Here is a 16011-nt window from a genome sequence, read left to right as displayed (position 1 = left end):
GAGTCGGAGCCGGAGCGGGCGCAGCTGCTGAGACAGGAGCGAGCGTAGCTTCGTCCCCGCCATCTCATCCCAGCAGCTTCGTCCCTGCCGCCTGCAGCCCAGTCCCCGCCGCTGTTGCCGCCGCCCCCGGGGCATGGCCTGTCTGATGGCCGCTTTCTCGGTCGGCACCGCCATGGTGAGTGAGCGCATCCTTCGACCGCCGGGCTTGGCTTTATTTTCAAGGAGAGCAGGAAACACAAAGACCCACACGCTTGCCCTGACACCACTCCCTGCGAACGCGTCCTCTGGGCGCTGACCCAGAGCACCCCATAAAGGTGCCTGGCTCCAGTCGCCTCCCGCCCAGACCTTTTGGAGCCCTGGGATGCTCCTGGCACTAGCTGAGGACGCAGGGAAGGCGGAGGGGCCAGGATGGGGCAGGAGGCATCCACCAGCCCCGTAAATGGACAGATGGCCTTGACCTGGCCCACTTCCGACTGAGTGGAGTAGGGTCCTGGGGACCCGGGACTCACTGAGGAGGGGCCGTATCCCGGAGTCCGCAGGAGGGGAGGGTCCCATCTCTCTACCCGCGCGCGTGGCTGGGGGCTTAGGGAACTGAGTCTTACCGTGCCACCCTCCGGAGAGCTGGGCAAGGTCTGGGAGAACCCAAGAGAGGGGTGATCCCCGAGAGCAGGAGCCTGAGCTGACCAGCGCTCCGTAAGGCAGCCTGTCCCGGATCTCCAGGAGACAGGCGGGGCAAGGCTAGGTATCTGCCCGCTGCCTTTCTGCACGCGCCTGAGGCAGACCCAGGGTGGGGACAGAGGCGCGCCCTTCTGAGGGTACCAGCTCTAGAGGGGGTGATGAGTGTGATTAATTCTTTGCTAGACACAATTACCTAAGTGCTGTTTCCAGGAGTGGTTGGGAAGCTCCCCTTGCTGGTTTACTCACATTAAGAACAAACAAACAATAACAAACTCTCTCATAATCATCTCTCATTTCCTCCGGCCTTCATTTCTGTGCCTGGCACACCAACATTGCAGTTAGGCACTAGGACTGGATTTCAGGCCATCCAAAGTACAAACAGGAGGAATTCCGTATTCCGACTCATGTTTGTCCTCCTTGCTATCATCTCTCTGTGTAGTTACTCTGCTGCCAGTTACTTCCCACAAGCTGTAAGCCCACGGTGCATAGCAGCACCGGGTTTCACCCTCGCCCCTCCCCCTTATTTCATTTTTAGCATCCTGTGTTTGAAGTCAGCAGGGCTCAGCAGGATTTGACCGATAGTTACCTCTTGCCTTGAGCTCAAGAAAAAAAAAAGTGTAGCCGGGCTTCTGCGCATGCTCTGCTCTGACAACTGCATCCTCTGATTCCAAACAGGTTACTGTAGAACATACCCGGCCTCGCCAGCTCATTATATAATGATTTTGTGTAAACTGATAAAATGGGGCCGCAGATACCGTAAGGTGACGGGCAAGGGAGGGGAGAGCCAGCGCTGGGGTCCCCCAGCCAGTTGCATCCCTAAGCTTGCTCTGTCTGTACCACCCCGCTTCTTTCACAAGGCAATGAATGAGTGTAAAAGCCCATCCCCTCCTCATGACATTCGTTTTATCTTGTTGACTGGATAACCCTTGGGAATTCCTATTTTTTGCATATGTTTGTCTATTTGGGATTCCCACATTATGTGGATAATAGAAAATTAAGGGGATTACTGATGCTAGCTGCGGGTAGAGAAAGTTTCTGCTGTTTTAGATGCTGGGTAACTGAAGTCCTTTTAGAGCTGCAAAGGTGGCTTGTACCTGTGGAAAAATAATGAGTCAGAATGTTTTAATATACAACTTTTTTATACCCAGATGTTTTTGAACGTTATGTTATGGTTTGATACAGCCCCAGAGCTCAAATGTTTTGTTCTCACATGGAGTAGCTAGTGGCTGGTCTCATTTTGTCAGGGAACATTGTTTTGTTTGAAAATAATTTTCCCACCTGAAAACCTTGCAATTTTAAAAACAGTATATTTATTCAGAGAGGGGGGGCACCCCCAACAGAGTCTTCATGCAGCATCCCTCGTCCGCCTCAGCCAGCCCTGATCACAGGCATCTACCTGTGCTTGCCCAGGGAGACCACAGGGCTCGAACTCAGGACTTTCCTATGTGGGTTCAAGCACAGCAGTATGGCACTACTGCTATGCCACTGCAGCTGGCTATGTATATGAATATATGAATGAGTATGATCTTGTTTGATCTAGAGGCTCAGCTGGGTTGGTCCTGGTTAGTATTTAGATGGGAGACCTCCTGGAGATTCCTGAGGCTGCTGGCCTAAAAGGGAAAATAATTCTATTCACACCATAAACAAAGAGCCCTGGGGGATGCCCTAGACCCAAGCTCTCCTTTTCCAGCACCTACCTGCTCTGGGCTCTAGCCTGGTGCTGGCTGAGTGAGCTAAGTCTGGAGACGGTGCCTTGGAGGGCAAGCTAAGCATCCAGGGACACTATGTCCTGTCCCTGGGCTGGGCAGCACATGTGGGGCGGCACTGTTCCCAGAGGAAAGGTGGTACCCGGAGCTGTCCTGTCTTCCAAGTGACCACCATGTGCAGTCTGCCCTCTAGCTAGGGCTGCCATGTTTGGGTTCTTGTCCTATGGGCAGCCCAGTTTTCCTCTGGTGTGCTCAGGATACCAAGGAGGCCACCGACTTGATGGGTACCAAGGGTGGCAACAGTGAACCAAAGGGAGAAGAGAGGGAGAACAAACTGTGTGCCACATGCCTGCGCCAGTGACCGCTCTACCCTGTTGCTCTTGTCCCCACAATGCTGAGACAGAGTTCCTGCTTCTGACTCTGAGCTCCAGTGGAAACGAGTGAACGAGCCTCGCAGTGGCCTGGGGGTGGTTCCCAGCTACTGGAAACAACAGTCTCCCTCCCTAGCTGCGGAGGGTCTCTATATGCGATATCCAAATCACAGGCTGCCCTGCTTAGTGCCCGGGGAACATTCTCACAAATGATCATCAGGAGCAATCCAAAGACATCCACGAATGAGTGAGTGTACTCTCACCTACAGCTCATTATGCAGCTCAAGTGGCGTGTGGAGGGAGAGAGGTCAGAGACAGTGCTTCAGAAAGACAGAGAAACAGAACAGTGAAAGGAAAAAAAATGGGGAGGGAAGGTGTGTTTGCTTTATTTTTAATGAGCTCAGGAGGCTCAGGAGAAGCTAGCTGTAACCTACATCACCGCCTGCTCTCATCTGAGGATGTTTCCAGAGCTGGTCTATTTCGGCATGAGAGGCCACTACCTCACGCTGTATAGATTTCCATATGTTTAGTAATTGGGTGAGGCCACTGGACACCGTGTCAGTGCTGCTTTGGTCTTAGTGTATTTTGGGTGGGATTGCATGATTTCCTCGGTTCGTTGTGGATTTTCCCATAATAGACGAGGCCTGGGATGACCCAGAGGCACCCACGACTTGCCTGTAGAAAGATAAGCAGTGTTCAAGGGTCACTGAGGGGGCAGTGTGGGAGAACTGGGACACAGGCCTGTAGCCCCACAGAGCTGGACCCCAGCTCAATTACTCCCCAGCCATGGGGCCCTGGGCCCATCAGGCAGGTTTACTGTGGTCTTGATGCCCTCTCTGCAGTGGAGATGGAAATAGCCCCTGGCAGAGTTGCAGAGATCAGAAGAGGCATCATCTACACAGACTGGAGTTTAACAGGTGCATCGCAATTGCGGGATCAATAGTCACTGTTGTTTATAATCACTTACCTGGCACGCATGAGGCGTTATTATTTAATACTTTAAATTGTAAGTAGACTCTGCTTCTCTCTCACTCCCACCCAGCTTTGTCCCACTGGCCTGTCCATTTATCCCCATCCCCAATTGGCTACAGCCACTGTTGCCCACTGTCCAGAGCTCTGGGAGTTCACTCTGCAATTCTGCACTCCTGGTCCTGTTAATCCCCTGCCTTAGAGCCTACTATGGCTCCCCAGAGACCTCAAGATGAAGTACAAAACCCTTCCCCACTTGGACCTCCTTCGTCTTGCTCCAAAGCTCCCTGTTCTCCTGCCCTCTCCACCCCAAATCTATGTTCTAGCCCCGAAGCCTCTAACCGGTCTCTGACCGGTCTCTAACTGGTCCCTGACCCTTACTGCTGAGCCCTTCCTTGCCTGCATTGCTCTGGCCCAGGGAGCAGCATGATCTGGCGCCCTCCCCCACTCGGTGCTAATCTGAGGAGAAGGAGTTGCTGTGGGGCCCCCCTCCCCTCCCAGGGGTTGCTTTCTCACTTCCTCTCTTTCTCTCTCTGGCAAGCACACATGCCCTGCAGCAAAAAAATTTTTAAAAAAAGAAAGAGATTTTATTTCCACAGAAAGACTTTATCCTGACCCCCCCCCCACACACACACACACACACACTCTGGGCCTGCATTGTATTAGGTGCCCGAGTCTCTGCTTGGCTCTGCCAGAATTACGTGTTTTCTTGCCTGGGGCCTGATCCTGAGCATGAGCTTCTGAGGCTAGACACCTCTGGCTGACTGCTGACACCAGGACTTCATCTGCTGTTCAATTGGTGAAATGAATAGTGAACAAGTGAGTGAGGTACTGAATGAGTCTAGTGGGGAAAGTCAGACCGGATGGAGTGACAGCGGCTCTTTCTTGTGTCAGTGTGGGTTTCACCAAACCATGCTTTCTCAGGGCTGCATACCTGTGGTGGTGCCCTGGGAGATGGCCCATGGCAGCTGGAATCCTACGAGTGGAGGTTGAAGGGGACCCACAACTGGTGAGGAGTTACTGGGTCACCTCCCACATCCTCTCCTGCCTGAACATGCGGCCGCTGGCAGCCCAGGTTAGCACCCAAGGCTGCCAGCAGGTCATGGTAGAAATCAGTGCATTGTCCCTTTCCATGTATGTAGCCAGGAGGGGCTGAGCATGGACGCTGGGGATTGGGTTTGACCTGTACCAGCAACTTGGTTCAGTCCCCAAGCCAGGATTTGGTGTTTCGGGGTCCTTTGCAGGCAGAGTGGGTTAGAAGCCTGGGCAGCAGCAGGTGGCCCCAAAGGCAGGTGAAGGGGCAGGCATGACCTTCAGTGCCTGCCCTGAGAGCAGAAGCCAAGGCTGCCCACGCTTTCCCAGCTGCTGGGAACAGACTGACAGACGTGTAAGTGCAGAGGCTACAGACTTGAGTCTCCTCCTGCGATCCCTGAGATATCACCACTCCAGAACCCAGAGGAGCCTCTTGTCAGACAAAACCAAGCCTCTCCTGACTTTGTTGGGGAATGCGTGAACCGACTGAGGTTGGCATCTGGAACGTTTGACAGGCTCAGGGCCAGCAGCCACTGAACCGGCTTTGACAGAGGGCCCTGTGTCTGTGTCATTGCCCACACGTGTGACAGACAGGGAGCTATGGATGGTTCAGTTATGGTTTTCAGAGGTGGGAAATGCCTGGGAAGGATGTGTGTGTGTTTGTTGTATACGTGTGTGAGTGGCATTTGTGTGGTGTGTGTTTGGTGTGTGGTAGGTGTGTGTGTGTGCATCTTTTTCTTACCTGGCAAAGCTACATTTTCAGTCTTCAACACATCCAGAATACCCACCCGCGCCTTCCTCCTCATCCCTCTTTTTGTGTTTTAAGCATTTGAAACCTCTGCATCTAGACATAACCTTTGAACCCTTCAATGCCATTAAGGGAGCAATGCCAGCTCCTTAGTGTTGTAGTCATGTGCCCTCCAGAGGGCATTCTAGTGAGGGGTCATTTTTGCCCCACTTGAGTTCCTGGGGATTGTGGGGAGTTTTTTTTTTTTTTTTTTTTGGAACAGTTCTAGTTTCTGGTTTTGTTTTCAGTTTTTGATAAGAAATAATAGTGACAAACAGCAAGCAACTCTAAAGAAATATTTAACAAACCTATGGAGAAAAAAAAATATGATGTGTTTATTCTTCTGAACAAGTAACACCAAAGCTGTATCTCTCCAATCTTATGGTAGCTGGAATGGCCCAAATTACCAAAGAGGGTCAGCAACCAGCTGTCCTGACCAGGCGGTGCTGTCAGCAGTATGGTGGAGCACTGCGGGAGGTCCTAGCTTTTGAAATGGTGGGGTGATCGATCTTGATTCAGGATCAGCCAGGAAAACCTACAGCATAATATTTGTCCACCCCAGGGTTCTTCTGTGTTTTGGAGGTACCTGAAGCTTATTGATCTGCTCAGGATTGCCAAGCCATTAGAAAAGGATATTCCTTTCTTCGCATAAATACTTTTGGTTTTTGGCACATCTGTTACAGTTCATCTGACTCCCGATGGAAGCTTTAAAAGCCAGCGCTAGCTATGAAGCATTAGGTACTCTCGTATATAGTGAAATGAACACCTAGCTGTTTTTGGATGACTCAGATTCTGGGATCACTCCGCTCCTCATTTGATTGTGGGACTTGGAGGAGGTCTCTTAAATTGTCTGTGCCTTGGTTTCCTCATCTGTATAATAGATAAAAATACACATCTCTCCAGTGCAACAGTAAGAGAGTAGAGTTGTAAGTGATTTGGAAAATGTAAAAGTAAAGTACACAGGCCAACCTCCACAAAACTCAGCAGCTCAAGTGGTATTATTTGCTCTTGAGAAATTTTTATGAGATTACACAAGGGAGACACTAAAATAGCTCATTTCCAATAAAATGTTTTTAGTTACACATTTCTTCAGCGCTTCATGTGTCTTCATTGAGGTTTTTTTAATGAGTGGACTGTAAATAGATCATTTTCTATGGTAACCAATGCTTTCTTCTTTAAGGCAGTGAGTCATTTATGATAGTTTTATGGTTCAGTTTATTATTTCAAAATAAGATGAACAGATCAGTTTAACTTTTTACCTGAAGCATTTGTTAACATAAGAAAGAGTGATGATGAGAGATAAATTCCTCTAGGCAAGCATCTGTCTTTGGAGCAAAGCATTCCTGAAGCTGAAGAAGTATTGCTATTAATAATCAATGACCCAAAGCCTAATGGGGAATCTCTTGATGTTCTGCTTTCTCTTGATGCAACTTCTTACAAATCCGGTTGCTTCCTCCCCGTTTTCTAGAATGCTAGCAGTTACTCTGCAGCAATGACGGAGCCCAAGTCAGTGTGCGTCTCAGTGGATGAGGTGGTCTCCAGCAACATGGACAGCGCTGAGACAGACCTGCTCAATGGACATCTGAAAAAGGTGGACAACAATCTCACAGAGGCCCAGCGCTTTTCTTCCTTGCCGCGGAGGGCAGCTGTGAACATTGAATTCAAGGACCTTTCCTACTCTGTGCCTGAAGGACCCTGGTGGAGAAAGAAAGGTAGGGAGGGAGGCCTCTGTGTTCTTGAAGCTGGAAGGGGTGTGGGAAGGAAGCAACATGTTGTTTAGAAGAAAGTTGGGAGGCTGAGATTCTCTTCTCAGTATTGTCCCTCCCTGGGACCAGCAGCTGGTGTAGTGGTTATGTTGCTGGACTCCCACATGGCCAACCACAGTTTGAGTCCTGGACCCAGTGGCTTGAAACTCACGCTGGGGACATTTGCATGTATGCCCAAAATCCTGAGAGGAGAGTGGAGGAGAAGGGATTGTGGTGTGGTCATCCCTCCTAGGGGGTGACTTCTAGCTTTCTGTTTCTCCAGCTCTGTCTCTTCAGCGAATGCATGTGCCCTATAGCAAAAATCTCACTTAAAAAAATTGCCCCTCCAGTGGCTGATTTGTTTTGTTGCTTTATACCTGATTTTTTCCCTCACCTATAAAATGCACAGGTTAGACTAGGTGACGTCAAAGTTCACAGTGACACTAAAATTCCTCAATATTGTTACAAAGAATTTCGCAAAGGTCGTCCAGTGTCTGTGTATGCTTACATCTGGGGTGTGCTCATAGAGAGCTCTTTTGTGAGTGTTGTTTTGTGAATATATTTCAGGGTGGAACAATTCTTAACCACTCAGAGCAAAATGAAAGATAGGTGCTACCTCCCAAGTTCGAAGGGTTAAAAAGTAGCCATGGTCCCAGATAGGATGTGCTCTCTAGAGACCAACCATTTTCATGTAAGGATCGTGACAGGATTCTTTAGGCGGTATTAGTAGACTATAAAGGAAAATACACTCCTGTGAAATGAGCCATAGGTATAAAAATCGAAGATGTAGACAGGGCGGAGCTCAGGAGGGCAACACAGTGTGGGCATCTACCACTGGCTTGTTGCAAGTTCAAGGGAATGGGGATGATATATATTTTTATTTTTTGAGAGGATTTTACTATAGGGCGCGTGTACTTGCCAGACAGACAGAGAGAGACAGAGAGACAGAAAGCGAGAAATCACCCCCCAGGGGGGATGGCCACGCTGCAATCCCTTCTCCTCCAGTCTCCTCTTGGGATCGCGGGCACACACGCACACGCGTCCGGTGTGAGTTTTAAGCCACCGGGTCCAGGACGCAAACCGCGGTCGACTACATGGGAGTCCAGCGACTTATTTTAAGTTTTTTTGGGGCAACTTTCCTAGCTCTAGAGTTTCAAAGTGTGTAGCGTTAATGCCTCTCAGGGTTGATATTTCTTTTTCCACTCTGACCTATTTCTTCTTATGAATTTTTTTCTTTATCTCCTTCTATTCCATGTACCCATAATGTATTCCTAAGCAGCTCCATCTTTCAGATGGTTGGGGGAGTTTATGGGGTATTGACATATCAGTCATCACCAAGAAATGGCAGTTCCTCGTTTCCACTGAGTCCCCAAACGCCATTTGAAAATCTCAAGGGATCTGAGACAATGAAACGAACTCAAGTACCACTGGAATACTGTACTTTTTTTAGAACTCTCCACCTGAATCTAGATTAGCCTTTCTTTCTCTTTGAAGACCAAAGAAGACTCACTTTCTAAATGGTTGTTTCTTTTTTACCTATTATCTTCACTTTGTTTTTCTATCCTCTCGAAACTAAGCCTTGCCGTGGGCAAGTCTAAACTTCATTGTAAACATTTTAGAACCTGGATATAGTCCCCAGGGCCTGTGAGCCCGGTTGGTTGTTAAATGATTTTATGTCCAATGTTTGCACAACCAGGAATAGATGCCATACCTTCTCAATGGCCAATTGTGTAGTGTTATCTGACCCTTGCATTTTCAGAGAATCCCAGCCTGTTTTGTTAAGAAAGAAATTCTGTGGCAGGCTCAAGTTTGGGCCTATTCTTTTGAGCCTGTTAAAATTGCACCATGGGGTTATAGCCTTTTCTTTCTCAACTTGAAGAGAGATTTTACAGAAAAATGCATCGAGAAGCTAGGCAAGTCTTGCTATGTTTTGGCCTCATTGTCTAGACACAAAGCATAGCAAAGACATGAGCAACACAAAACGACTTCTACCCATCTGTTGTGTGGCCTCAGAAATGTTGTAATGGCTGAAATGCTGGGACAGGTGTCCTGTAAATAGAAGAGGGATTGCAGTACGGACACGCAGACCTTTGAAAACCATGCAGCGTCTTAGTTTAATATCTAACACATCAAGCCTGGCACAGCACAGGTGCTCAGTGTCTGCAGATAAAGAATATCATCCCCTAGCCAGGCGTGTAGCTTGCTAGCCCTGTATTCTCTAAGTGTAAACTCTGGCCATATTAATTGTCAAAGTTAGCCAGAGGTGACAACTTCGTAGTGAGGGAGCAGCCCCCACTGTCCCTTCTCACTGGCCCCTTAAATGTAAACATGTTGGAATATTCACTTTGCAAATAAACGATGTGATTGAATGTATAAAAGAGCTTGAAATAAAATAAGATTAAAAAAAAAAAAAACGCTCAGGTCAAGTGGTCACCAGATAGACACTTGCCCTGAGGTAACCTGTGTGGGCTTGGGCTGGGTAGGAGTAGGGAGTGGGCCCCAAGAGACCTGCCCATGAGTCAGAGATGCATAGAGCCAGAGGGGATGACAGGCATGATCAGTCGGGTGTGTCCCAGATGTTGGTTTCTCAACTGGCAAAACATGGTTGCTGCCTGGCTTCCCCTACCCTTCCGGAAAGCAGCAGCAGCAGTAGCACCTATGTTCGCTCTTCTCTCTCCCGCTTCCTGACTCCCCCATGCGCCCCTTCCTCTCCTTTGGTCCTGGTACCTGCAGTTCAGAATTGAGATGGCTTAAATGTAGGGTAGGAAATCATCATCTGCCTTCTCACTGGACAGAAAGGAAACTGAAGCTACAAGGGATTGAAAGTCTTGCCTGGGTTCCTGAGCAGCTTGCAATGAGGGCAGTGGTTTCTATTAACTCTGTGCACTGAACACAGTGACCAAGCCTTACCCAACCCAGGAGCCATGTAGTCAGGGAGGCTCTTCCTGGGCCAAGTATGCATGGAGCACCCTGCTGTTGGTGACTTGGCTGCCCCATTGGGCTGGAGGCCATAGCGGGGAAACCTAACCTTCTCCTGGCTGAAATCGGTAAGCTGAAGGAGCCATTCTCTGGGCTCAATGCCCTCTCATCCCCCAGCATGCTCTTGAATGCTGTGCCCTGAACTTGGGAACCACGTTTCCCCAATTCAGAGCCACCCCTGGATGAAAAATGAAAGTATGTGCTAAACCTGGAGCCACCACTGGACTGCCCAGGAGGAGCTCCTCCAAGCCTGGTCCACATGTGCCAGTCTGCTTGCCTGCTTCTTGTCCTCCAAGTCCATCCTTGCCCCTCCACAGAAGTCCCTCCGAGTGCTGATGACCATCTCAGCCCCAGAGGACCAGATTAAGCTGAGAAGTGAAACCAGCCACCGTTGAGGTTTCTCTCTTCTCACGGTGGCGAGTTTGTATTTGGCTTCATCCTCGTGTGACTCTGAGTGTGGCCTTCATCACGGGAGTTACTTCTCTTACTGCTTTCGCCTTGTTAGTTTTGCTGTATCGAGGAGTTGCTTCAAACTTTTCAAAAACGTAACTTCACATGTTGAGCTAATTGCAACGGTCTCCCTGGGCTGGCCGTTAGGGCGTTGCTGGGGAGGAGGTAACTCCAAAGGTAAGAAATGAAGTTTTAAAAGTGCCTGGTCCACCTGCTTCATAGTATGAGGAAGGAAACAGGAGCCCAGGTGTGGAAGTGATTTGTTCAAGGTCAGAGCCAAAGCTCGAACCCAGGCATACTGACTCCTAGTCCAAATGTCTTGCCATTACAAAGACACTAGGCCACTCCATCGGGTTTTGGAAGAGTCTTTTTTTCTCACAAGTTTTCTCCCCGGACGTGTGGCTAGAATATAAACTGGACACAAGATGCTTCAGCAAAGCCAGGCACTGGGACCAGAACAATGTGAGAGGCTCCGATATCATCATTTTAAAAAGAAATGATGAAGAGAATGTCACAATCCTTAGTAGAAAGGTGAGGAGTGAATCGGCAGCAGTACTTTAAGGAGGTGCTGGGCACTGAGCCTTTACAGTTTTGAGCTTGACAATTGTCAAGCAACAAAACATCTTGTATTTTCAATTGTAGTTACATTTCCACCAGATGATTAATGATGTCTTCAGAGGAAAAACTAGATCGTATAATAGATTCCTAGTAGAGAACATAATTGTGAAAGGAACTATTCTCGGGAGAAAAAAGTTGCCCCGAGGAGAACTTCACCTGCTTCTGATACAGTAATTACCCTTCCTCAAGGAATTCACTCACGTAGCCTGAGTTGATGGGATGATATTTGGAACAATATCAACTTGGTGCTGTCATACAAATTGTCATGTCAAGGGACGCATTGGAATAATCTGGCTTATTTGTTCTCCTGCCCCCTTAAGTGGGATCTTTTTGAAAGCAGCCCTTGCTTCCTATAAGGCAGATACTATGACGACAACTCTGTTTAGGACCCTCATTAAGAAGAGAATTCACATGATGAAATTTCCTTCGGTGAGGACGAGGTGATGAGAAGGAGGTTTTATGCATAAATAGTTTTCTGAGCCCACGCTCACAAGGGGCTCATTTATATCACGATGTGATTGACTGAGATTAACAAATGATGCAGGGTAGTCTGCTGTCCCCTGTCCCCCAAGGACATGGAGCAGTGTCCATGCATAGTTGATAGAATGAGAGAAGCTCTGCCATCCGCTTGACTCCCGGGCCAATTCAGGAGGGATTCTGCCCAGTCTACTTGTGGGAAACTGATGTGAGGTTCAGAGACACACCCATGGGCACGGTGGTAGAGAAGATGGGATGTAAAACTGGATCTGTGAGACATTAGGCCAAGATCAGTGACCTCCAAGGGCCCTCGTAAGCCTTTATCCCTGAGCAGGTGGGCACACCCTAGACCACCCTGCCTAGACGTGGGTTACCAATGGCCTTGACTGTTAGCTTGGGCTGTCTCCCTCTTTATTGGCTCACGTGGATGTTGCTGGTTTCTTGTTGCTCACAGGATGCATGGGGGACATTTGGTTTCCTTGAAGAGGTCCTAGCATTTTGGTCTCCTCACCAGAGAGGCAGGTGGGACAAACCTTAGACATCAAGAACACCTCCCAAGGCTCCCTTGTGATAAAGTTCGAGCTGAGAACAAAAGCATTTAGGGCTGGGGCATTAGAGTTTTCTGTACTCTTCTTCAGCCAGGCCCTTGTCTCAACATGATAATGCTCTGATGGGATGAAATATCACCTCCTACTTTGAAATCCAAACCTCCAGCCTCATCCTTGCCAAAAACCAGGAAGAAGTTAAACATTCTGGTGGCTCCAAGTCAGATTATCTGTATTGGTTTGCTTTTAAGCTATAGCAATACACCTGAACACCCTTCTCAAATGAAAGTTTGCTTTCTCTTAATTTCCGTGGCTGTTTCACAAGGCCTGCAATGGCAGGCTGGCTAAATGAGTGGAATGTGCCATTAATAAATCCCTTTCAGGAATCCCATTAAAGGAAGACTGGATTCCAACCAAGTGCTGAGTGACTTGATCCAACTCAAAGGACAGAGAAGAGAAGCCCAGATAAGAGCAAACCATGGAGATCCTGAGGCAGCTGTGGGTTTTTGAGGGGTGGGCTGCTCAATCCAGTGGGGGATTTGTAGCCCCCCAGCATGTTTGAATTACTGCTGCACGTCTATGGAACTGTTAGGCTAAGGCAAGCTTTCATTGGGTCCAAAACTAGACTGCTTTTAGTGTTCTGCCTTTGTCTTCATGGAGGCTGTAGCTAATCTAATGTGTGCTCGTGCTGGTTTCTTGCAAGCATCCCTGATCTGAGGCTGGGGCATTGACAAAGAGCAGCCCTAGGTTGCTGGATGACCTCAGGAGTAGAGAGCTCTTCTCTTCCCCACTGGCACCAGATCTGAGGTTCTTAGCACTCGGCGGCTCCCAGGGCAGGAGAGCAGTGGCAGCCTTTTTGTTGATGAGGTCTTCTGGAGCAGTTTTGGTCCTCTACTTTCCAGGTCCCCAAAGATGCTGTGAAAAAAATGGGAGAATGGGCTCTTAGGGTAGACTCATGTAAGAGGAATGTGCAGAGTCAAAGGGGCTTGCTCATTTTCAAGGAGAACCTTTCTATTGGGGTTGCTGGAGACACTCCCCTTCTCCAGCCAGCACACCCTCTCCCCTGGAGCATGCTGCACCAGAAGCCAAATCATTATCAACTGGGATCTGGAATCCGAACTACGTGGTCCCAAAGGGTGGTGTCTGCAGGTTTGATAGCCTCCCTAGCGTGGCTCAGCTGGCCCTGCTAACCTTGGCCTTGGAATCCCCTTTCCTCGTTTGCTATCCTGATTGGTAGGTCCTTTACTTGGGTATGCTAATACTTTGTCAATTTTCCATACAGCATTTCTGTTCTGAAAGCCATCTGGCCTGCGACTTTGCAGGACTGCCTCTACTCACTGGGGGTTGGTGTCACTATTTATCTTTGTGAGGACATTCTTGCCCTCCTGCCTTCCTTTAACACCTCAAACAGGCTTGTATCAGGAAAACTGCACACTTGCAAACTCAAGTCTTCCTTGTAAAGCAGAACCTAATCCACCAAGTGCAAGAAATAACTGAAGGTGACATCTCACCGAACATGAAACCATTGCTTTTGTTTATAAATTGGCAGGCAAAAATGTTTAGTAACCATACACCTGCTCTTTTTGAGTTCAGTTCTAGAATCAACAGATTAATTTATTTAAGAACAAAGGTAACCACATGGGTCAGAATAAACATATTTAGAGAGACTGAGAGTACAAACTAGGGTTTGTAAGGAGGTGCATTCTCTATCCAATGCATGCTGATGAAGTTCTACACTCTGCACTGCAGAGCTAACCCTCCAGTAAAATCCGTCTAACGATGGAAGGTTGTTCTCGTGCCATGAGCAAAGTCATCCAGAGGGATCTTTAGAGTCCCGGAAAATGATGCACCCACAGGGGCCCAGTCTGACTGGCAGCCGATAGTTTCACTTCCCACTTTGCCAGCTGTGCGTTATTAGTCACCTTTGTGCTCTGTGGGGTAAATGGCGCTCAGTGTCAAAAGTAACTTCAGGCTGCGATTTTGTCCAACTGAGACTATATTTAGAGTCCAAATTGTGAAGCCAAAGGGCCCTTGGACTGCCCTAGTCCGACCTCCCACTCAAGGAGCGAGCCCTCTCACACCATTCCTGACACTGGACAGCCTCTGTCTGAGCACTTCCAGCAGCCAAAGTCCGACACCTCCCAGACAGCCAGGCCTTGTTTGCACAACTGTGATTCTTGGAAGGTGCTTCTGCCCATCGAGCTGAGGTCTGGACTTGAGTAATGTTCATTTGTTGATCCAAGTTCTGCATTTTGGAACTCAGCAGAACAAGAAATCTTGGTCTTGAAATAAGCTTACATATTAGGGCCAAAAGCCTAATCAAGCACAAAACAATCACCAAGTGCATTGAGATCCAGGGCCACCTTGAAAGGAGGAAGTAAGAAGCTTGTGGCCCTTGGAGGCAGTGAGGCTAGCGTCCCGCCGTAGGAGGTGGACGTTGCAGAGGCATCTTCAGAGGGTGGGGCAGTGAGCAGGCACCCTTGCCATAATGTCCCCAATTTGTTTATAAAGTGATAAGGATGGAGCTCAATGGAAATGCAAAATGTGAGTCACGTTTTCTGTGTGTGTGTGTATGTGTATGCGCGCACGCGTGTTTTCCGCTGTCATAAGGCAGCCTCATGTGTTCTGATGAAGAAGGCCCTCAGTCTGATACTCCAACTACCTGCCTTGAAAGTGAGTCTTTTGGCAGGAGTTTTACAGCACTTCTTGGATATTATTCCACCCCCCACCATTTTGGAAGAAGTGTTTATGTTTTAATTAAAATAACTGATGTTTACTAAGCCAGTGTGTCTGCTTTGGCACATTGCCATTAAGTCCTTAAGGAGCCCCAGGAGAGGCACATAGTATTGCCAGTCCCATTATCCAAGAGAGAGCACCAGGACCACTGGCAGGTAAGGGCAGGTCTAGGGTTCAGGCTTAAGCCTTAAGTCTTAACTTCCTGACTCTGAAAAAGCTCCACTGAGAGCTCATCTCGTATGTAATTTCTCATACCCACATATATTAGATCTTTTCCCTGCCCATGAGTAAATAAACCCAAGTCCTGGGGAGGCAGGTGCCCCAAAAGGGCTCTCTACCTCCTGGGAGCGGGGGTTTCCACAGATCCTTTCATGAGCTCAGGCAGAGGACAGCTCTGGCCTCTGTCTTGTGTCCAGAACAACCTCACCTGGCTGGGGGCTGAGCTGGAACCTCTGGGATGTGTGTGTGTGGGGGGAGAACGGGTGGTTCAGGTCACCTGTCCTACACCTATACCCACACAGAGTTCACTGGCCTGAACACTCTTCGAAGGCGAGGCTCAGACTGGCCGAGGGGCAGCTCCACCACGGGCTTTAAATTTCAAGTCAAGCCCCCTTTTTTTTCTTTCTCCGCTGGCGCAGGTACAGGCTCCACCACAGGTTTTGGCTAGGCGGCCAGGACACGCCTTCTCCCACAGTCTACTTTTGCTCAAAAGTAGACCTGCCTTGGTGGAGGCTGCCTGGAGGATTTTCGTGTTCTTTGGGAACTCAAAATTCTGAATGATTGAAGGTAACAGCACGGCTGGGCCCCCTGGCGCCGGCCAGTGCCTGTGGGGCAGGTGCGGGTGGGGCAAGTGCTCACTGCCGCGCGTGCGCAATGCTTGCCCGTCTGCCGCCGCCGCCCGCCCCGGGGGTGCTACCG

The 16011-nt window shown here is 48.9% G+C and overlaps 1 protein-coding gene across 2 annotated transcripts in view; it reads left to right on the top strand.

Annotated features, from left to right (window-relative positions):
• ABCG1 (ATP binding cassette subfamily G member 1) overlaps positions 1-16011 on the top strand; it is a 74741-nt gene continuing 58730 nt past the window's right edge. For both annotated transcript variants that reach the window (XM_006156368.3, XM_006156367.3), the window contains exons 1-2: positions 1-175; positions 7012-7255. In XM_006156368.3, the coding sequence (XP_006156430.1) occupies positions 134-175; positions 7012-7255 (286 nt within the window). In that variant the 5' untranslated portion in view covers positions 1-133. The remainder of the gene's footprint in view (positions 176-7011; positions 7256-16011) is intronic.

Source organism: Tupaia chinensis, unplaced genomic scaffold (assembly GCF_000334495.1).
Source record: "Tupaia chinensis unplaced genomic scaffold, TupChi_1.0 Scaffold000492_1, whole genome shotgun sequence".
Taxonomy (NCBI): Eukaryota; Metazoa; Chordata; class Mammalia; order Scandentia; family Tupaiidae; genus Tupaia; species Tupaia belangeri.
The sequence above is the reverse complement of the archived record's forward strand: the minus strand, read 5'-3'. Positions and strand labels throughout refer to the sequence as shown.